Source organism: Bombus terrestris, chromosome 1, assembly GCF_910591885.1.
Source record: "Bombus terrestris chromosome 1, iyBomTerr1.2, whole genome shotgun sequence".
In the NCBI taxonomy this organism is placed as follows: Eukaryota; Metazoa; Arthropoda; class Insecta; order Hymenoptera; family Apidae; genus Bombus; species Bombus terrestris.
This window is the reverse complement of record NC_063269.1, coordinates 6,526,922-6,550,975: the sequence shown is the minus strand read 5'-3', so window position 1 is coordinate 6,550,975 and position 24,054 is coordinate 6,526,922. Positions and strand designations below refer to the sequence as shown.

The 24,054-nt window shown below is 40.1% G+C and overlaps 2 protein-coding genes and 1 long non-coding RNA gene across 3 annotated transcripts in view; 2 read left to right on the top strand and 1 right to left on the bottom strand.

Moving 5' to 3' along the window:
• Nucleotides 1-10,553, top strand: part of LOC100648311 (T-cell leukemia homeobox protein 3) — an 84,739-nt gene extending 74,186 nt beyond the window's left edge. The window contains exon 3 of the mRNA XM_048409320.1: nt 4,383-10,553. Coding sequence (XP_048265277.1) covers nt 4,383-4,620 — 238 coding nt within the window. The 3' untranslated portion in view covers nt 4,621-10,553. The remainder of the gene's footprint in view (nt 1-4,382) is intronic.
• Nucleotides 10,554-11,063: 510 nt separating this feature from the next.
• On the top strand, nt 11,064-13,495 carry LOC125384687. The gene is made up of 2 exons (XR_007223365.1): nt 11,064-11,587; nt 12,503-13,495. It is a non-coding gene; the product is annotated as an uncharacterized LOC125384687 (long non-coding RNA).
• Nucleotides 13,496-18,148: 4,653 nt separating this feature from the next.
• LOC100642675 (pro-corazonin) lies at nt 18,149-23,330 on the bottom strand. Its single transcript, XM_003393214.4, has 3 exons — nt 23,219-23,330; nt 18,554-18,784; nt 18,149-18,348 (listed from the first exon to the last, which is right to left on the bottom strand). Exons 1-3 carry the CDS (start codon nt 23,309-23,311, stop codon nt 18,235-18,237), a joined length of 438 nt encoding a protein of 145 aa, XP_003393262.2. The 5' UTR covers nt 23,312-23,330; the 3' UTR covers nt 18,149-18,234.
• Between the last annotated feature and the right edge of the window lie 724 nt (nt 23,331-24,054).

Genomic DNA, 24,054 nt, shown 5'->3' with positions numbered 1-24,054 from the left:
AACGAGATGACTGTAGGCAGAGATGAGATAACTTCGTCTCAATAATTCAGATACCTAACAGCTTAGCCCTGTCCCGTACATAATGCAGTCTATCCTCCCCATCGTGCTGCCTCGTCCGCCCCTGCTTTGACTGCCAACTCTCTTCCCCACCTCCTGGTGGATCGCACCCCCTCGTCGTCTCACATTGAACCAGTCCGGTCGCAGACTCTTCCTCCGGCTTCTTGCAACGGCTTTTAAAGTGTCAAACCCTCGAATCCGCGATTTGAATCGTTTCGATCCGCCGCACTCGGCCCCACCGCGATTCACCTTGTTAAACATTCATCGTTCCCTGTGTTGGATCACGGCTGTAACCGGTCGAACACGAACACGAACACCGGCGCCATTGCGAAAACGACTCGTTTCCTTTTCCGGATGGAAATCCTCGCGGAACGAAAGAACACCCGTGTTTCTATTCTGCTCTCGTGCCTCTTCCACGAATCGTTTTCCGTCGATTCGACCGAGAACACCTCTGTCGCGAGAACTGTCTTTAACCAGTTAGCTGTTTTCGACGAGTATACTCGTGCTGAAGAAACGACGATATTTTGCGTCACGACCAGCCTTGTCGGTAGTAAAATTAAAAAATAAAACAGTCGTTTCGTTACAGCTTAATTCTGTATCATAACAGCCACGCGTACTCCATGCTTGACGAGTATACTCGTCGTCGCTCGCTTTTTGCGACGCGTTTTACGTACACGTCTCTCAAAGTTTTCAAACGAGTCGCAACAGCCAACTGGTCAACGTCGCTTCGAGTCTTTCTATTTCTCCCATGTATATAAAATTATTTCTATGGTTTCTATGGCGTAGGACGTCGTAAAAGTGACTGAGGCAGAGTGGCGAAGTTTAACGATGAGCGCGGAATTATTTACGACCGTGTCAGAAAGCAACGACAAAATTTGCTCGAAATCAACGTTCTTGAAAACCGTTTAAGAGAAACAACGCACTACGGAATTAATATATTTGCAATTCGTAACGCGTTTCTAAGTACGTACGTCGTTACTCGATATCGAAAGGAACGTGAAAAACATTTCAAATTGTTTAAAACAAAGATGTCACGTTAAATGGAATGCTATTTGCATTTGCGCAATTTCCGATGGTAACTGACGATACAATCAGCAACAGGCGATATTATACAAAAAAATAAAGTAGAGAATTTACATTGAGGCTCGTTCGTACGAGGCTTTGTTCTCAAGAATATCGACAATAAATTTATGCTCCATCCACTGCATACACAAATTTTCCAAATTTATTTCTCCTCCGATTCGGCGTTCAACGTGTGATTCTGTAGAGAAAACTTGTTCCTCCAAGACTCACAATAATCAGAGAAATTAATCACACGATTCGCAATTGCTCGTTCCCGATGAAACTCAAAAGGGAAAAGACGCGTACGGATAAAGTTAATCGTATCGAGGTATATTCGCGACGAACGATAAAATCAAGTTTAGAATACTTGTTCGCCAAGTGTTGGCCAAAAGTTATACTTGACGATAGGGGGATAACGATAAGAGTAATGTGTCCCAGGTTGCGAGAGAATACAGTTATGCCGGCCGCAGTGAATGGGGCGAGGCTGCGTCGGGGCTGCAAAATGTAATCGGCACGGCGCCCTCAATTATTAATTGCTAACCGCGTTAATTACTTGCACGGGTGTAGGCGCGGCTGTCACTGGAACAACGGCGTAGCCACGGATAGATTTTCCAACGGGAACAAGCCAAACGTAATCGAATTCGTTAACCCTTCGTTAGCTGAAATTTTCCCTTAATTCTAAGACAAAAATGATAATCGGTCTGCATTCTTTTAAAATTGGGAAACGACGATTTTCTGAAAGATTGTTCGCTTTAGTCGCAATGTTTTTCAAGCTCAAATTAAACGAGTTTGTGACGACAAATTTGTATCGTATACAATTCGACGTCTTCTCCTAATTTTTGTGTCTCCTGAATTTCCACGAAACCAATGTATGGAGAGAATTGATATAAAGGAGAAATTGATATGCGATGAAAGAAAATTACTGGAGATGCAAGTGGGCTTGAGCGAATCCGGGAATGAAAGCAAAAAGATCAAACTTAACGAGATACTTTTCGATCTTTGATAGATCGAATCACGGTATAATTAACGAGGAGACTCGTTAGTTAACTGCCACTGGTCTTTGGAAGTGTGCACGGATTGCGTAAAGAAACCAGTTTTGAGAAATTACAACTACCGTACAAAGTATAGCAGTCCTCTTGCGAACATTATATATCTATTCTTTCGTAATTAATTGTTGAATTAACATCTAGAAGTATAATAAACCAGGTCCGATGTTAAAATTTGTTTTTTACGATATTAGGTCGAACGAGAAAATGATTTAACGAGTTCGTTAAATTCTCCAACACGTGTTACGCAACATACAGCAGAAATTCTCCTAAAAATTTATTCGTTTGCTCGCTCAAGATCATAATTACACCAGACTTCGTCTGCAACATTTTCCAACCTCATTTTTATATTATCTTTTAACGTACGTACGTAATATCACGGAATCAGGTCGTCTAAAATGTAACTACGAGATTTACTTTCTCCCCACTCGGGTCAAAACTGTACCGAGTCCTGTTTCCTTCGTTTTCCCCGATATCGTATCAGACGCATTTAATAACTTTCAGAAGAGTGAAATTGCAAATCGTTTGGAAAGCTGGCAGAACGCAGAAAGATAACGCGAGTGCAAGGCTTTCCTACAATTATCGAGCGGGTATTAACGAGACGAAAATAAACGAACTCGATCGGATGTTGATTGCGGCTGAGAAGTGCTGTTATCTGGAATCTCTGCTCGACATCGTCGACTGTGCTAGTCGTTAATCGTGCAACAACCGATCGAGTTGTGTCCCGATTCAACCGACTCGTTCCGTGATACACGAGCTACCGAGGAGTTCTATACGCCCTCCGTTCTCTATCCACGGAAAGACGAACGAGGAAAGAGAAGAAGCTGAGATCGTTCCACGCTGAGATAAACAAAGGTACAACGAAACCGTTTAATTACCGACGACCGGAGATTAACTCTAATGGAACGACGGTGTTTCGTGGCTCGTATGGAAGCGGCATCGCGGCACTCTGATTGGCCGCGTTATCCAGTCTGGCGCCTTTCAGACTCAGGGACATTCTCGGTCAGATCTCGTTGCCGAACGAAGATCTTTCAACTTTTAGTCTCTTCAACGCTAGGAGAATTTATCGCCCATAGGCTGGTTAAATTCGTAAAAGGTATACTTCGGACTTGGAGAACCGACGATGAGTAAATGGCCGATTATGGCAATTCGATCGCGATTCTTCTGATCCTCGTTGTTTGTTAGACGAGTCTGTTCGAGCCAAGTTTGGTCGATAATTACGCAAGAATTTTCCAAAGAAGAAAATAAAAGATTTCCATAAAAGTTTCCACGTAAGTGACGTTGCCAACAAGTCGACCATTTTCTGCTATCCTAATAGACTTAATGCTAGAAAACAGACACTCACGAACCACCCCTGAGCTGCACCACCGACGAATCGAATTAACTTTATTACGTTTGTCTTCTGTTTTCCGCTCCAACGACCGCCAGTCTCTTTCCACTGCCCCGGCTACCCTCGCAGCCGTTTCTCTGATCTCGTTTCGTGTTTTCTACAACACTCCAGCAACCCCCGCCACCCTATCAATTAACTGGCTGGATCTCGCAAGCATAATTCGGTACACTATGTACCTATGTAACGACAGTAACTTTGATTTTAAAGCTTTGCCTGATCTTCCGTTTTATCGCATTTGAGAATTCGAAAGTTCGAAGGACTTGACAAGATGGGAATATCGAAGCGAGTATGAAGAAATTCGACGATTTCAAAGATCGGGACATTGACGATCTTTTGAAACTTTTCAAGCCACGAAGCTTCGGAATTTCGAAATTCAAGAACTCGACAGCTCGCAGATTTAATATTCGAAAATTTACGAGTTGGAAGATGTTTACCTATACGATACCACCGTAATCTTCGCAACTTGAAAGTGTAAGACGTTGCGAGTTAAAAACTTCGACAAAATTCGACGATTACTGGATATTAATTCTATCGTCAATTCCATAATTTGTTTAATACGTGTTTCAGCATCATCTCGTCTATAAATACCACGTTGTACTGAAAAATAATTTATAGCGGAATTGCAAGCACGCAATAAAATACTTGCAGCAGTAGGAATAACGTTAAACAAGCGTCAGTTTGTATCAAATATCCTAGGATATCCCATACTAAACCGCCACCCAAGAACCAAGTGCAGTACTTGTACGAACTTTACGAACGTTCGCAATTTTCTTTCGTTTTCTTCACGAGGGACGCTCGATCATTTTCAATCTTTCCATCTGTTTTAGGAGGCAAACGGCGGAAGAAAGGGAGGCCGAGAGGCAGGCGGCGAATCGGTTGATGCTGTCCCTTCAAGCCGAGGCGCTTGGAAAAGTGGCTTATCCCGCAACAGTGCCGAACCATCCAGCGGGAACCACCGTTCCCAGTTTAGACAGACAACAAGCACCCACTGCTCTGACCCATCCTGTGGGTCAGTGGGCCTCGCCGTACGGCCCACCACAACCTCTAGCCGAACCGATTTGTTGAACCAGGATAATCGACGCGGATTCAAAGACTCTTGCCGAGTGAAACTTGTTACGTATCAGTCGTGTCACATTTCTACGATAGAATAGTTGTACGTTTTCTAGAACCGGTGCGACTCTTGTCGTTGCAGTCTCGTTGCCGTGGTGCAGTGCTTCGAACGATCGTAGATTCGAACAACGTGCTTCCCCGCGTTATTTCCTCGATATTTCCAAAGAACAACCACTGACCATGGCTGGATACGCGAAGAGAAACTTGTTCTTGTAAAGGGCGGATCGAACGCTGTTGGGATATCAGGAAACGTTACGCGGCGAATTATCGCTCTTCGAAAGAGGAGACGATTTTTCAAAAAGACAACGCTGAAGCACAGGGGAGCGGTTTCAAGATTTCGCAATAGAATCGAATTACCATGGCCAGCATTCGCGATCGGAATCCGATCGAAAACCTGTGGGGAGTTCTAGGAAGAAAACTTCACGATCAACAGGAGTCGCCGATAGAATACGTCAGCGAGCTTGGAAAGAGAAGTAAAATCAGCGTAGGCGAATACTCGAGGCGAAACTTGCGATAAATTAGCGGATGGTGTACCTAAAGGGTTAATTAGTAGCAATCAAAAGTAAAGAAAAATCCATTGAATGGGAACGTAATGAAATTAGCAATGAGTTTATATCTTTTCACAGGCGAAGACACAAGTTTTGTACATTCAGTTTCGCTTTGCATCGTAACATGAAACTATATCAACGATTTTCTTTCAATACGATGAAAAATCTAAAAATAGGCTCCAGTTTATAATTATTCATGGCACCGTGTGTCTGTCCTCGTTTCCCCCGCAGAGATACGAAGACGGAGTACGCGAGTCATGTGTTAACCGTGCAAGCGAATGCGATGTGAGAATAGAAAGAGAACGCTACGTACAGGCCTTTTCTGTTCTTGTCTAATCAGACATGCATCAGACCGCTCGTTGATCGGTGTTACACTTACATATTTACTGTACAAATATGCATGCTTTATAGACCTCTTAGACAAGGAACGAGCAGCCTCTATGCAGCGTTCACACACCCTATCTTCGCATCTCTGTTATGTTTTGCCAATTATGTTGGATGATACACAAGGAATAACAGAATAACAAGACAGACATCACAGCGAGATGGCAACGACAAAAGTCGCGCATCTGCAACCGGGCCTTACTGCGAAAATAGCAGTCGTTCACACTCGAAAACGTTGACAGAAAGAGGTCTGGAATAGCTTACTCAATTCGTATTTTTATCTTCATCTCCTTCCAATTTTCTTTAGACGTGTTTGAAACTTGTAGTGAGATTTGCTGTTAAATTTGATTTAGTGCGTTTTCGATGGGAATGATCGAGCGAGTAGCTTTTACTTAATTTCGAAGGAAGATTTGTTGTTAAATGATAGTATTCGATGTGAGGGAAAGATGGAAACTTGAAATGTAATTATAGTTGATAACGTGGAAATATATATCGCGAATGTCGTTGGATATTACTTGCCCTTTTTCGTTCGATCTCTGCATCCGCAAGTTTAAACGTCCTTTTATACACAACGTTCCTTCAGTCGACGAATTATGAAAACCATACAGAGATTATTATTTTTCATTTATTTTCATATCAAAGCTCGCGATATTTTTTGAAACGTCACAGTGACGTTCAACGTGCTCCAATTTGAGAATGCATAGAAAGAATCGACAAACGCAACGAGCAATTTCCAAGCGAATCTCTGAAATCTCAGGAATATGTTTCACCTTATTTATATCGACCTGTATCAAATATGAACGATAAAATGGCAAGGCGAATCGTCACTGTAATTCCATCAATCTCGAGTTTAACACGCGACAATTTCTTCTCTATTACGAATCTATTAGTCGTATAAATAAACGCGCACTCACACGTGTAACGTGAATTTAAAAAATTGTCCAAAACGACAACTAATCGCAGCGCGCTAATTTGACGTGGCATTATTGACAGAGAAAAGAAGTCACAGAGATCGAACGAAAAAGAGCATCAGAGGCCAGCAGTCGTCTTAATTGCGCTATTTCTAGGTAGTATCAACGTCTTACCGTCACGACGGCCAATTTTATCGACGTACTTAATTAACGAACCGAGGGGACTGATAGGGAGCTAAAAAAGAAACTTAAATAATTACGGATTGCTCTCGTTTTTTCGCCATCGCCACCCCTGTGAGCTCGCTCCGCAGAAATTTACCCTCGTCAAACAGACACGATACGCAGGGACACCGAAAGAAAGTAGAAACATAGAAAGGAGAAGAGAACAGGCGAAGAGTGAGATCCGGACAGCTTCCGAAGTTTGCGAAATTCTTCGATAGGCGATGGAATTAACCCTTTCGACGACGGCTGATGGCGATCTTCTGGAGCACGTCCACTCTTTTTAATCCCTTTTAGGACCAGATTTTTTATCTTGTTTTTATCTTTTATAACATAAAAATAGTACAGTCATCGGATATCAACAATTAGATCATCGTCACCTGCTAACTACCGATTCGCATTTTGCGCTGTGCGTACGCATTTTTAAAAATTTCATAATTCGAAAATTGCAACTATCATAGAAGGAGGCCGTTTAACGAATATCAGCTTAGTCTTTTACCTTCGTTTAACATCTTTTCCGTAGAGTATACATCTCGTCCGAGTCGTTCCGCTTGCGAAGAGATTTCGTACACCGTACGATGTCCTGTTCCTCAATGTCAAACAACTTTTGTAACCGCATTCGATTGAAATTAAAGGCGAAAAAGAAATTGAAAGGTAGGATATTAAAGAGAGAAGAAAACGATCTCGTCATTAAAAGAGTTAAAACTATATTATCCAAGAATTTCGTCTTACCGATACTTTAACGCAGCAATAATCGAAGGCGTCGCAAAACACGATTTATGTATACAATGCAATATCATTGACCGGAAGCCTCCTCCTCGGTGCATCTTTCGAATGACGCAGCTTAATTGAAAGATCCGCACGACATATCTGTGTATATATTAGCGCGATAGTTTGTAATTAAAAACATTACGATGTATGTACGATATTAATCCGTTTCTGCGATCGACTTGGCGACAGCGTTTTGTTTCGAACATTAGACGTGCACACATGCACTTACACATCATACAAATACAGAGAGAAGATATTAGATATTAGGTGTACGAGAGAATTTTATGCTTTTACGAAGAGAACTGTCCTTTTGATTTTTCGTTGATGACAATCTTAATATCGTTCTTTCCACGTTTCCATCCAATGAATTTTTTTATTTCTGTATCACAAACTTTGCGCGGTCTTTGTTTTGACAAATTTTCGTTATTCCTTGTACCGATCTGGTCAAGTACGAAAGAAATTAGTTCAGTAGCTTCAATAGCGTTTATGTGGAACAAAAAGAGAATATATTATTGAATGTACGATTTATTCCATAGAAATAAGGGAAAAGGAAGAAACAGCAACCGTGGAAAGAACTTTATTAAGAAAATCAATTTTTAATACTTTAATCCGGCAGTAAGGGAACAAAGCTGAATGAGTTTAGGCGTATTGTTTATAACATTGAGTTTAGAATTTATACTTCGATTAGGTGTTAGGAAAATTAGCTACGCGCTATAGATACGAACGTTCCTCGCATTTCTTTTCCCTCGTTATCTTTCAACCGAAGTTTCATCCTCGGCCTTGCTTCCATTCCAAGCTACACGGAAAATTCTCAACGACATTCCATTTTTTAATGATTCGAATTACCGAGGAACGTGTCGTTCTGTCTCGAGCCGAGACAATCCTACAAATTGTGAAACTAGAAGAGCGAAAAAATTCTTTCTTACATCTAATGCACAAATTACCATGTACGTGTATGTAAAGATCACATGGGAAAACTATAGGTCACATTTTCTATTTTTTTATAGAGAACGATATACAGAGAACGGTATCGAGAAGTTCCAAAAATATTTATTTCCATAACACAGCCACGTTGTTGATTTTTTACCTTTCATAAATCCTGTTTTTCCACCTATTTCTACCAATTTCTGGAAGATACGTATCCGTCAAACTAGCTGACCATCATCTTCTTCGACCGCGTCGTCTTAAAATTCTCTCCTTTCAGTCATCAAACAGCATAAACGTGGAAAAAAAATCAACAAAGAATGGACTTATCACATTTTTCTCGTGTGACCGCTTTATCCTACAACTGTGCAACTATACAAACACATACACCTTGTACAATATTATTTTCTTAGGAATACAAAAAATCATAAAGAGTAATTAAGAATGTACTATCGCGAAAAGATATTGTAAGTTATAAATAAATATATATATATATGTATATATGATATATACATATATATCATATATATTATATCTATATATATATATATATACATCGCTACCACTAAGGTTCGTCGTCGAAATAGAGCGTGTAAGCCGTCTAATTAGGTACGTAATATTTATGTTAAGAGCAACCGTAGAATTATCGATCGTAGAGAACGATGTGATGTTATATAAGTACGTGTAACGTTGTATATAATTGACAAATAGAAGTAATGCATATACATATACATATACATATACATATATATATATTATACATAAAATGATTGAACTGGTACGCGTATACGTTGATTGTACGAAACTTCACGAAATCATAATAAGCGAACACATGATAGAATATTAAAAAAATCCTTGGCTTAGTAATTTATTTGTTAAACAACCGACTCTTAACGTACGATCGTTGATGATATTACCGTCTAATTTTTCGTTCTCCGTTAAATCGTTCAACGCCGATACCGATTACGTACGTTTCATTTTCGTAGGTAACACCATGTTAATGTAAGATAAGAGAAATAATCAGCGAAACAACCACGAATGATCCGAATAAATCGTTCTTTTTCGCAAAAAGATGATCGTTTCTGTCCATTTGGCACTTGGATCTCTTCAGATTTCTCCGCTTGAACGCATCTCGTCCGGCCCGCGACACACGACTCATGATTTCTTCAACTCCTGGATACATTTTATAAGGTAGACACTGTATATATTTTTTCAATTGTATCGCACAGAATAAATTTATATGACCCAACGTGAACGAGCGAATAGTTTTCTGCTACGACGAATCATTTGTATGTATGGAACCCGTTTCGTGAGAGGGACAAAGTCCTGCACGATCACGATGTTTGTTTCTCGTGATCGAGGAACCCTAGGATCGACGTTACGAAAGAACCGGAAGTTTCGCGTGTTACCAGGCGTCACGGATTGCTCTCACATTGTAACATCTCTCACCCCTTTGCACGGTAAAACGGTGCAATTTCGTTGTAAATCGACCATGAGAGGGACAAAGAGAGTGGCCACTAAATGACAGAGTAGCAAACGCTCGTTGAAAGTCCGTTGGAAAACGATTCCGTGAAATTCATTTTCTGCAGAATTCGAACTGTCACTTACACGTGAATCGCGGTTGTGTATTTCTCAGATCGATTCGTTGGATCAACGTTGGCTCTATTTTTGTTCGGTTATAAAACATATACGATCTCCGTGTTTTTCTATTTTTCTGTTTTACCGTTCCACTTCAAATTACAGGTGCAGTTTGTCCGCTTCGTATCCTGTCAATGTTTGCCTAAATTCGTCGAAGAAAATAGTTACGTTTCGTTGTTACCTTTCACGGATGATGGTGTTTTCCATCTATCGTTTTTTATATACGCCAGAGAAGAATTGCATAGAGCTGAGTGAGCTCCATTGATCACGGAAAACTTAATTACGATCGAGCGCCAGTGAAATATAAATCGAATCAGGAATCACGCTCGACAACAAAAATATTTCAGCTTTAATCTGCGATCGTTAATGGAATTATATATCGCTCGAAGCTGTCACATAATGCTCATCCGTTGCAAATGAGTCGTAATAAAGCTCATTCGACAACGTTAAATAGATTTTCATCCTTCTTATATTAAATATCTTCGAAATTCGATATCATTTTTCTCTTATTTCTCCTGCATTTTCATTTTATCCTTCCTTAACTATATCCAGCAAAGACGTACACAGTTGCTTCTTTCTCTCTCCCTCTCTCCCTCTCCATCTCTCCATCTCTCTCTTTCTCTGTGTTACGCCACGAGGCTTACCACGGGCTGTATTTTCTAACCGTCGCTCGCGGCCCTACAATGTCGCAGTCAGATCGTCTTATCTGACTGCCGGATCATATACAATGTATCGACGAGCGCATAGCTGTCGCCAAGCAGCGAGCTCTCGAAACGTCGAATTTTGTCCGTTACGTTTTCCACGCAAGAACAGACATACGTGATTATAGGCGTGAACGGTGGCGTGACCTAAGCATAGTGGGGGTCGTCTTAAAAATGAGACAAAGAAATCATCTAAAGTCGATCAGTTCCTTGTGACGCGTCGAACGTTACATATTGAATCGAATCTAACGCATAACGTCTATCTCAAGCTGCGAAGTGCGATAGGTCTCGTTATAAGCAAACCGCTAACCAAACCTTGACTGTTATCCTTTTCGTTTTTAATTGTTGATCGTTGACTGAACTTGTTGTTTCGTTATTTTTATTAAACTTTTATCAACCAATCCAGTGTAGTTGTTCGTATACACTCAAACCTAACCACTTCTATTCTCGTAATAGAAATAGGGGATCAATCAGTTCGTGGCGTCGATTGTTTAATCGTAACGAGAATTTACGACTCTCGTTGACGCATTATCTCGCGATCGCGTCTCTCCGCGAACGGTTGAAACACTCTGTTTCTCGTCCTCTTTGATCACCCTAATCGTTGTCTTTCCGCAGCGAATTATCCCACTTCAGCTAGGAGAGCTGCTAGTGCCGGATGTGGCCACGTTTACTGCCTATAATTGCAGAGAAGACGCGGCGCGCCGTTCCGCCCAATTATTTGGGGACAAATGCCCGCCAAAAAAGAAGCCTTCGACTCGTCCGCCGGGTTAAGGACGTCTTTCGGTGGATCGTCAGAAAATTATTTATGACGGAAAAATAATTGCCGGTACGTTTTATTTTCTGCCCCATATTTCTTATTTTCTTTTAATCTGCTCCACGCATTAAACGACAGATACGACTATTTTATCTTGCACCGATATACCTAGAGAATACTCGTGATAATGCTGGTCTCCTTGAGGAATATGATGAAATAAAGACTGTCTAATAAATGAGAAACATCTGTTGTGATTTTTAATGATAAACTGTTGCGTATTGTTGTACGCATCATCTTAATAAACAGTTTTCTGCAGATAAATAAACAAAAAGTAGCTAAAAACTAATGGGTACCATTGAACCAACGATAAATTACTAGCAAAATTTATTTCGATATAAAATACGAGAGAAGTGGAGTTGTAAATTTAATAGAGATATTGATATATGTATATCGGAAAGTAAAAATGCGTTTTAAACGATACTGGGACGTGTAGTAACTGCCTTACGTATTTCGTCTTGACAGAGGAAATTGAAAGTGAATCGTTTCCGGTCGGTCATCGTTGACTCTGTCTTCCGAAACTCTCATGATTGTGCGTCAAGCGCCCTGTAATCTTGTCCACGAAGATATTCCTGTGGTTTTTCTAGTTTTTAACGTAGTCGGCGGTATCCAATTACGCGGTTCCACAAAGTCTCTTTTAAAAACCAAAAGATCCGATAGGTATTAGAGTTACACGAGAACTAAATTGACATTAATCTGAAAAAACATCAGAAAATTTCGTTACCAATTACAGCAAAATCGTATCCAACTAAACTTTATACAAGGATATTCTCAATTCTATTCACACATACATTTATATATACATATAAATCTTATTAACATATATGTATATAGCTTTAAGTAAATATAGCTTAAGTAAATTAATTAAGTAAATATAGCTTATAGTAAAATATAGCTTTTATAATTAATTTTATTTACTTTCATTCACAGATGTATCTAAATGTACTTTCTCTGTCAAACGAAACTCTATGGCTGTAACTACGATGATCGATGTATAGCGGTGCGCGAAACAACCCGTCCAATCTGAAAGAAAAGAATTTATTTGAAGGATAAAGCGAAAGAGGTTCAATTCTGCTCTCTGCGAACGAAATTAGAAATTTTAAACGAAGCTAGAAATATAGAATAGTCCGTTATATGTACAATGGCAGCAACGTACCGACGCGTATACGCATATACAATCGTACGCGTGCGTTATTTCGCGTGTATTTTACAGACGAAATTGGAGGGGCGGCTCGAATTAAAAACTAATCCAATATTAGCTTCGGCCTGGCGAGGCGATACGATGCTCAACAATTATTTCCTCCCCTGTGTTTTCACGCACGCTGGAAAACCATCCCCTCAGCTCCGCCTATACGTATCGCTGGCCGCAAAGAAGGGAGCAGTTGCGAGAATTATTCATCTGTAAAATGCGATCGGTGGTATTTACGACAAACGATTTACAGTTACTCGTTTACATCTTTAGAATCTTCTATTTATACATACGTATATTTATTGGAAAAAAGAATAGCAAAAGCAATGAATTCTGGACGAACGATAAAGCATTCTTTAATATCGGCGTTCAAGTTAATTAATTGTTGTCTGATCGACAATCGTGTAACTGTATAGAATACCATAACTGAGACCGACTGGATACTATACTAGAGAAATTGGAAATAAATAAATTTAATTGGAAACCTCAAAGCTTCGTTGAAGCTTTCAAGCAATGGCTTTCAACAAACTGAATTTGTAAACGAGTACCAGTTAGGTCTTAAAAACACGTACATTCAATGGATGATACTATGATGTAACGTAACGTGCACAGGATATGATTCAAAACTATACATGATAAATAAACTGAAATGTAAATGAAATTCTAAGCAAGATAAATCTTGCAAACGTTAATCTTTGTTATTAATAAAGAAGACAGTCGATAGCTCTGAATCATCCAAAGATATTAATTACTTCATCGCCGTCGAGAGTGTCCAGATAAACATAATTCTGATATTCTCTGTTCGAACACATGGCTAACATTTAAATAGATTGCACGCAAAATTGCACGCTCCAGTTTACATTTAATCTATCAACGTTTTTCGTCAATTTTATCTTACACGAGATATATAATACACGGGACAAATATTTTATTCGAAAAGATCTCGCCTTATGAATGCACAAAAATTAATAACGAGAGATACGAATTACAAATTTGCATATCCTAAACACGAGAATCAAATATACAGAAGGTTTACTATAGAAAACTTTAAGAAAAGAAAAAGCCGATACGGGTCACAGCAATCAAGTACAATATGTGTACAAAATGCAACGATGAAAAATAAAAATTGCAAATCTTCAGTGTTTAATGCTCGATAAATGCTGGATAAAAGCATTAAACCCGATATAGGCACGAGAGATTAACCTGCCAGAAGACTGTCGCGCATATTGGAACAGCTCGAAATTCTCTAGCGGGGTTGAAATTTTTATCACTCATCATGGAACCTCATCTTTTTTTTACTCTTTCTCTCTCTCTTTCTCTTTCCTTTTTTCGGGTAGACACTGTGCATAGATCATAACGGGCACGCACATATACGCGAGACCCGGGTGAAACGCGTTTATAAAATCATGAGGAGTACGCTGCACGGGATATTTACGCAACCGGCGTAAATTTATTGCGATTGCGCTTTAGCGAAGTCGCGGAAACCGAGTTGGAGAACGCTTTTTTTCCGGTCGTCCAGGGAGACGCCTGATCCCGGATGAAAACGATCAGACGAGCTTCGTGAAAATTGATCACTTTTATGAAAAATGAATGGAAATCGATTCGACAATTTTATAACACACCAAAAACATCGTTTTGCTCCTAATGGTGTACTTCCGGTACATTTTCATCGCCAGAAGCGTGTTGACGAAGATGTCCTGACTTGTCGACAAGAAGATCGTATTATCACTTCGTTCGCAAATCTGTCGTTTAATTGGAGAAAACGTTAAAGATTAATAACGTAGGATATTAACTTGTTCCTTTTTTTATCAACCTGTTCACATAGGTACGTAACGTTTAGCATAGGCGAGAGAGACAGAATCGTCTCTTCCTACTACAAAAGCGATTACCCAGACCCGATCAATTTTCATGGTCATTAGCTGTCGCACGCATTTTCTAAAACACTGTGCCTAAACGGTGTTCGTTTCCTGCCCATAAAAAGTGGCCAACTTTCGTCGCTGTCTTTATTTCCGATCGTTTGCGGTCGACATCGTAGACCGAGCGAATACAGACGGTGTGTTAAAAAATCGAGAACGCTCGTGTTCCTTTTTCCTTCCCCTCGCTGCACAAACAATAGCTGCGATTAAATTTCGTCGTAAGAATCGAAAAATCAACTACTTCGAACAACTTATCCTTCGACCGTCCCAAACGTAAACCGTTAACACGACCTCTGAAGGATCGAGAAAAACCGTCCATCCAACGTGAAAATAATAAAGGCAACGAGCGAGTACAGCGTCAGGATGGAATTGGGCTCGTCAAACGGTTTTTTCCCCCGCGTGGTTTCGCGCTTTTTCGTGTTCGGTACCACGAAGGCTCCCTTGTCGGGCGACAAACGACAGCCGACAGACGACAGCACGAAAAAGACGACCTACCACGCGCTAGAAGGCGCGCTCCCATTTAGGATGATTGCCCCGATTTTATGTATTTATACGCGTACTGTTACGACACCACGCCGCTTTCTATAGCTGATATTCGTTTCCGTAGCGCGGGTCAAGCACGAGTTTAAAATTCCTAACGCGACGCGATAGCCCGCTGAAATATCATGCTGGATTTCCGCGCGCTGCCATCCATTGCGAAACAGGCCGATATGAAATATGCACGAGACGCGGAACAAAAATCTGAACGCAAGTGTTATCAGAGGACTCTTTCACGTTCGTACAGCGACTCGGTGATTTTCAATAGTTGGCTGTTTTTGACGAGTATACTCGTCATGAAGAAATGGCAATGTTTCGTGTCACGATGAGCCCTGTCGGTAGGAAAATTAAAAAATAAAGCAGTCGATTCATTACGACAGTCACGCGTGCTATCTCTACGTTCGACGAGTATATTCGTCACATTTTAGCTACGCGCTTTTCAAAGAGGTGGCAACAGCTAAGCGGTTAATCGGTCTCTCGCCCTTTGAAATCACGAGATGAATTTAGAACCGCTGTTTATGGCAGATTCGTCGTATTTACCGATCCTTTCTTTCTTTCTTTCTTTCTTTCTTTTTGATCTCACGCGCGAATTTGATCATAGCGTATCTTTATACGTTTTATCGTGAAAATGTCAGCGATTAAAGCTTTCCGTGTCAAAAAGATTTTCTTCTCCTGAAATAGACGTTCGGTCGTTAAATGAATTTAATCGCGAATAAATTTCAAGGAAAGTGAAAATTAGAGAAATGATACACGGTAAGACGGAAAGTAAGAAGGAATCGTACTTATACACGCACACGCGTCCCGTATAAAGGAGCATTATCAGGAAATACAGTGGCCGTGCATGCGTATTGCAGGCACGCCAGGCACCACCCTATAAAGGACATTGGCGTAGGGTTCTTCGGTTATTCCCAGAGGTATTAAGAGAGAAAAGCGTTTCGCATGGGCACGTGGCGGTGTGTGGTTGCTCCATGACTGGTTGGAGGAAGAGGGTCACCTATGGTTGCTGGTACACCCAGTCCCATGGTACGGTGACGACGCTTTAATATTTAATGCGATTAAACTCATTTCGACCCGCCTCCCGTAATTGGTTTCTGATTAACAGCCAAGTTTTAAGTGCATTGCCCGTGCATGATAGTTATACGCGTCCTGACGCTATCAACTAATAACCGTGAGTGCTCTCCTGTCTGTAATGTGAACGCTCGCACGTGAACCGCCATTATTCTTGCATTTATAATTAGCCTTGCATTTTATTAATTGCACCGCTGGCTCGTGTTCGCCCACGAAAATTAGCGGGGAAATTTTCGATTAACGCCAATCGGCCAAATAATTGACACAGAGCCATCGATTATTTCTTTCTTTCGTCGGCTGGTCAGCTTCGAAAAACAACCATACGCTCATAATCAATTTCGCGGCAAAGGACACACAGAGATTAACAGAATATTCGCGGTCGCACAATTTCTCATAGAAATATCGATTTTGATTTTCAGATTCGGGGAAGACAGGAACAAATTTGAAGATTTGAAAATTTGAAGATTTGAAGATTTTCAGCCTAGCTAAATTTTGATGGATGGATCTATTATACATAAAGACGTAGAAATTTATATGAAAAATTCTCTACATAGACACGACCTTGTGTATATGTTTCTCGTTCTTCGAGAAAAAGAAGAAACCTTATTATCTGTTATGTCAAATAAATATTCAGACTTAATTGCTAAACGAAAATTCAAAATCGCCTGTTTCGTCGAACTCGACAGTCGTAATGTCGAAACCAGTAATTCCCCTCGTTCCTGGCCACGATGTTTGGTATCTTGTATTCGGTGTATAGCGAAAATAGAAAGTCTCCAAATTCAGGCGGTGAATTGCAGTTGGAGATAAGTTGTCCATAGGGATAATCCATGGACTCAGCAGGTGTCTCTATTCGCCAGGGTTTCACTCCATCTTCCGTTGACAGACAAAATCCCCTACGGCGTGCAGTACCAGGCCACCGCGATCTATCCTATTGACCGTCTGTCCAATTAGGACAGCGAAAACTTAATTAACCGATCGGATGGGCCCGATGAAAACTGGATGCGCCGCGGATGCCCGCGAGGAGAACTCGATAATTAATACAAATCCAGATATGCTGGCGGTCCAATAAAAACAATTTGCCCGTTAACCATGATTGATGAACGATTACGCTTTAAATCGAGCCGTATATCAGCACGGAGGCGAACTATACACGGGATTGAATAATTGATACCGATCGACGATAGGAACCGGCTGTAATCGAACCAGCGGAAATAGATACGATTGAAAATCATTGGAAGACAAGTTGTACCGAAGCAATAGCTCGGATGAGGCAAGAAAAAGCGCGTCACGCAAAGTTCAGCGACGCTCGATTCTACGAATACCATCGTCGTTCTTTTCGCACTTTGACACGGGACTAAATCGAATTTAGAATTCAGCAAGGCAAAACAGGACGAAAGTAAGAGGTTTTAGAAGCGTATCGTGGAAATGAACAAGGTATCGGTTGGTTTCCATTTCGTGTTCTTAATCGTATTAGTCACGTCGGTTACTGAGTGAAAAATAAATATGTATCCTTTGCGACTTGACGTTTGTTCCATTTATTATCGCGTATTGGGACTAAACACGATTTTGTTCCATTTCCAGAAATACAGCACACCCTTGATGTTAGTCACAGCAGACCAAATTACAAACGCGTTAAAACGATAGACTATTACTTAATCTCTTTTACTTTCTTTATTTTTATTTTTCTCAATTTCTATTTACCATCTGTCTGAGTCCAATTCAGATCAAGCAAACGAATTATTTGTAATTACTTTGGTGCTCACCTTCGAAGATCGTAAGTTACGCGTGGATCACGCGTTTACGTTTCTCGAAAGGAAGAAAATTAAAGAATTAGGGTAGAGGTAATTAAAAGAGGTGATCGCAAGGTCTCGGTTAGAGTGGTTCTTTATTCGATAATACTTGTAATCCAGAATTAATTAAAGCTGTTAAGACGACAAGAATAACATCGATAATTAGTAATTGTTATTAACTGTCGGAGTAGGCTGTCGATGGAAATGATCGATGATTGTATTTTCAGAGAGGCTCCTTTTTCCAGAAGTAAGCAGATCACAAGGTACCTGTAACAGCTGTAAGGAATTCAGATTTTCGTTAATGATACAAAGTAGTTGCAATCATCGCGTTCTTCATTAACAAATCCATACTGCTGCGATAAATATAGAAAGATTCATTTAGAAAAAAATTTATCCAAATACAAGAATATATCACGGTTTCAATATTTCACGAATAATTTCGTTGCTAAACAATGCTCGCTTTTCCTTCGGTTCTGCTTACCTGGTTGTTAATATCTCCTTGAAGCAGCAATCTCAGCTTCTGTAGCTTGCAATTAACAAGGGCATTATCCAATTGGCCTGCATTCTTGTTGGCAAAATTTACTATTTCCTCCAGCATGGACGTGGACCTTTTTCCACTTGCCCAGTCAGGAGTGTAGTGGTACGACTGACATGTAACCGTCATTACGGTCAGCGACAAGATGAACAGAATTAAGACACGGGCGTTATCCATCTGTAAGAATTACAAAAATTCGTTCGTCAAACTATAGAAAGAAATATTTCGTCGGCAAAACGGAGAATTTCAGAATGATGATATGTACTGAGGTGGCCGTGAGTTGTGTTATGTATTTATTGGACGTGTGTTATAGTTGTGGTAGTTGGGCGAGGTCCGTTGTAATTGTCACTGGGGTTAGGTTAGGGTTAAATCTACTTGGAGTTAAGTTGAAGTTAGGTTGGGGTTAGGCAGATGTCGCTGCTGGTGGGGGGGGGGGGTACTGCTGATTTTTCCTCCGTTTCTTGTATGAGATTTTTTGGTGCGCGGGAGTAAAATCGGTTCCGGTCGCCGGGAATCGAACCCGGGTTCCGAACGTTCGCAACCTAAGACGTGTTTTTTTTTTTTTTTTAACTTTGTTTATTAATTCCAGGTTTTTTACATATTTGTTTTTTTACATGATTTTTTCCCAGAATAAACGCTGTACGACGTAGCCATACATTATTACATTTTTTTTTTTTTTTTAAGATTATTATTGTGCCCCAAATTCAAGCCGCTGTTGCGCTGTGCTTATGTACTATACTTTAATCCATGTCCTGAAAGCCTGGACGCAAAAACAGGACTAGTCTCGTCGTACGGTGCAGTCTCGTCGTACGGTGCTTACGTCCCACCTACGACACAGAGAGAACTTTTAAACGAGCAACTTAAGACGTTAACCACTGCGCTGCCGTCGTCCGACACTAGTTAGTGTCGAGTGGTGGTATTTGGCTTGTCGAATGCCGCCACAGTACAATAGTTAATTGCTTTTATTTTCGCCAGACTTTCCGCTCTTATTTTCGAAAGAAGCTTAAAACATACGACGAACATGATACAAGTTTGGCATCGTTACGGATTTAATTGAAGCCACGAAAGTTGCTGTATCGCGTAAACCAAATACCGTTGTACCGTTTCATAAATCGAAACGAAAGCGTACTACTATAGACTATGGACTGCTATCGGGCTTATTTCTTCGCGGCAGGTTCGAATTAGTTGCTTTTTCTACGATCGAGCCAATGGAAAAGGCAGCTTTATCCGCCGATGTGCAGCGAGCGCGAACGTAAAACAATGGACACAGTCCAAGCGTCACGGATGACTTGTTGGATCAACGATCCGTTCCACGTCCGACAATTTAAAGTCCCATAGGCCAGACTGTTCGATGCCCACGATCACCTGTTTTACTTTTACGTAATTTACTTTGATAACGCAACGAATGCGACGTAGCTGGTTACACGAGCGAAAAGAAAATTAGTTTTCAATTGAAATTCTCGTTGCATCCTTTTTTTTATTATTATTATCGTTACGACGAAATATTAAAAATTAATGGAAAGAAACGAAACTTTGTAAAACTTTGTAAAATGCTTTTTGATGAATGCACGAATTGGCGCACATGGTCGCTATCAACGAAATAAACATAGTTGCGTCGAAAGATTTCATTTCACGAATCGGTATTGGCTGTCTATTAGCGAAACGACTCAACGTTCTTCCGTAACTTTCTATCTTTCTCTTTTCAGAAGATTGCCGTCAGGCTGTAAACCACGCTTTACGACATTTTGCACACGTTTTTACGCTATCGACGAAATACAGAAGGAAAATGCCCAGTTCTTGAGCAACGATTTACAATCGAACATGGTATTGCACGTGATGCAACGAGGAATTAAACGGAACAATTGGCCATTGTGAAACTCGTCGGCGCAATTTTCACCTCGTGCAAACGAAATCGCCGATGGAACGTCGCGAAGTATAATGGACGTGGTCGTGTGCACGGGACAACTTGAATACGATGGAAATTTAATTACGAAGCGCGCACATTTAATTGCAATATCTTCGCTTAAATCTTTTGCTATCGACATCCTAATTTGTTCGTTTAACGACCACTCTGCAACATTTATTTCCAGATACCACGCTATCGGAAGATTTTTATTCTATCGCCATACACATAATACTGTGCTATTACTATGATTTATTGGATCGGTGGGAAAATAATGTCGATTTTCGTCGTAGCCTTTTAATCGTAGGACAAACGATTGGCTCGTCGCTTTTCGTGTTGAGAAGCAACGTAAAGTGATTGACCGAATAATAGAAAATATTCGACCGGTATATACTTTATCTCCTTGTACCAAAATCCTGATTATTCGATCAATAAAAAATATCGCGCGACATATGATTTGTTCTTTTGGAACTTTGAAATTTTCCTCGACTTTCTGTCTGATTAATCGATACACTGAATATTCGCATACAATTTACGGTCTATCTTTCTGAATGCTAATCGTGGTGTAGCGATTCCATTCAATTTACTGACCGGCTACTTGGTCGCTCAATTTTATTCGAAACTTCTCATCGTACACGCGATTCTGGAAACTTATATCTTCCGAACGGAACTACCATATGGGAAGGCGAACTTTGAAAATATTCGATGACTACGCGCACAACGAACTCATTCCATTCGTCGTTTTCCAAATTAGCTGACCGACTGCTGCTCGATCGGCCAGTTAATCTCGCGAAATGATAACGTGAGAAGAGAATGACGGCTGTCGAATGTTACGGTGCATTTACTTAATATTCACGCGTCTCAATCGAAACTGCTTTAATGGCTACTCGTCTGCAAGTCGATTCCTCTTGCAAACGCTTCGGAAGGCCCGATGAAGAAAGAGAACGAAGAAAAACCAGTCGTTTATCTGGCCGTTCGCCGACATCTACGTACACGCGGCGTCACGTGAGGTTTTTTCGAAAAATTTTAGAGTACCCTCGTACATTTCCACGTGCTAATTTTAAAGGAACCATTAACGCTACCCGCGTCCCCGGTCATTAAGATAAGAGTAAGTGCTACTAAGTGTCCCGTGGATAAGAGACGTGACCAGCATCTCTGTCGCATAGAGACGAGCCATTTTCGAGCGTGTCATCAAAACGACGCGAAACAGGTCCCCGTGTTTCGCATTGTTCGATCTTGGACGATGACGGCAAGTATAATAAGATGGAACGTTTATTCCAGCGAAGGACTTAGTTGGCGACCGATTAAGCTGTTCCGAATATGAACTCATTTAAACGAGAAATCCTAAGCAGAGCAGAGAATCGACGAACTCACGCTGTACCTATAGACCGCAAATTATAGTATGTGGCTAGCAGTAAACCAGGTGCTTACGTATTTGTCATCCGACGCATTCAGATAAATGGAATATCCGAGTATCTATGATTCTCCCGTGAGAATTCAATTGCTACGAGTCACTTGCCAATGAATTGATTATAAAATTCAAAAATTTGGAAAGATCAGGTTGATCTTTGTATTTATTTATGGAGGATGCCGCGTCGCAGAGTCGTGTATAATTTCAATGAAATCGATCACAAACATCAGATGTTTACGATAGATATCTTAGGGGATAAATGAAATTTCTATTTTTCTTCGCAAATTCCTGATTTTCTTCCTTTTACAAAAATGTTTCTACTCCCCTAGTTACTTCGACAATCTCGAGAATTCTCGTTACATCTGTCTGGCTCAATCGAAAATTATTCTTTGTTACAATCGCGTGCAATTTATTGTTTCGACGATCGTTAGACTCGCTCATCTTGCTTCAATAAAAGTGCATTTATTACGTATTATTTTGCATCCTGGCGTCTCCATTATCCGCACGCGGTTCCTTAAATTTGCTTCACGAGAAACGTAGTCTAATTTCCTTAATTGTATTCCCTCTTGTTTTTCCTTGCCTCGCTATATCTCGCCAAAAAACTGTTTTGAAACCACGTTTCTGTCCTACCTTATATAATTTTACATAATTTATTAATTATGTCAAGATTAAGCAACTTTGTATCCATTCGAGATTCATTTTTTACCGCAAAGTTAAACTCGAAAGATCGAGATTATTATTCGGCGATGCATGATTTCGACGAATTCTTACTAACGAGTAACGATAACGATAAATGAAACACATTTCGATTATATTTCATCAAAATTTTCCACAAATATCTAGAGTGCCTGATTTTTATTACAAACGCTTAATCGATATAAACGAATGAATTAAAATAGCTCGGTGTAACTCTGGCGTCTTTAAAAGATGTTCTTTGCCATTGTCGGAAATTAGGAGATCTCGTATAATTGTTGCACGCGATAACTGAGTTATCGATGCGGACGAAATAACGATAATACACAATAGATATACTGCATAAACGTCGTGAAAATGTGGCCGTATTTTTATTATGCAATGTGAATAGGGCATAGACTAAACTGATAACTAAGTCCCAGATTATTTCATTCGCGATAGAAATACCATGTAGACGTTCCATATAATTGTAACTTAGATTTTGTTTGCTTTACGTTATGAATAAGGTAGATGAACGTTATGAATAAGGTTATCTTACGAATTATTTAAAACGCGAGATATGCAGGCAAACGAAATGGTAATATTTAAATAGGGTTAATGTTACCTTAAAAGCTCTGATACGATGTCCGAACGTCTGGCAAACACCGGAAGCACCTCGAAGAGCACAATATTGCAAATTCAAGATACTGTGAACCATGGTCCTTGCAGGCAGCTTTATATAAGGAAATTCTCTCATACCCTTCGTTCGTAAAACTCATTAAAAGACCCCTTCTCTTAGTCGTTTACAGTGTTATACTATATTATTAAAAGTTTGGGATATCTATAGTTCCTATCAATAAGCGATAACGAAAGCAACAAAGTCGCTAATTATCGTTAGGTAATATCATAGTGAACTGAGCAAACGGTAGGAAATTTGGTAATATATCCTCATTGAGAAGCAAGCAGTTTCTGAGGGATCGTTAAAACCTTGAAATAATCATCTCGCTGGTAATTAAGAACAAACGATACGTATGGAAAATTTGATTTTAAGACAATGGAATGAATATTCCTGCGGAAATGTGATTTTCTCGATTCTTTGCAACTGTCAGAAATCTTCTCTATCTTTTATATTTTTTAATCAAGTGCGATAACTGACTGTTTGGTTAGACAAACGTTATATTCGTGGGCATTAAATAATATATCTGATGAAACAAAGACTACAAAGTGGAAGATGATATATATAAAAGTAAAGATATAAAATAAATGGAAAAAAATTTAGGAAATGATGCCTGGCTGCATATTTCTATTTAAAGATCTATTAAAGGGAAGAGAACGATCGTCTCAATCAGGTATCATTGGGTAATTGAATGTAATAATATATAGGGGAAATTCGAATTACGAAAAATGAAAGCTGGTGGGTTCGTTGCATTAACCTTGCGATGCATCTTCCATTCGGCCAAC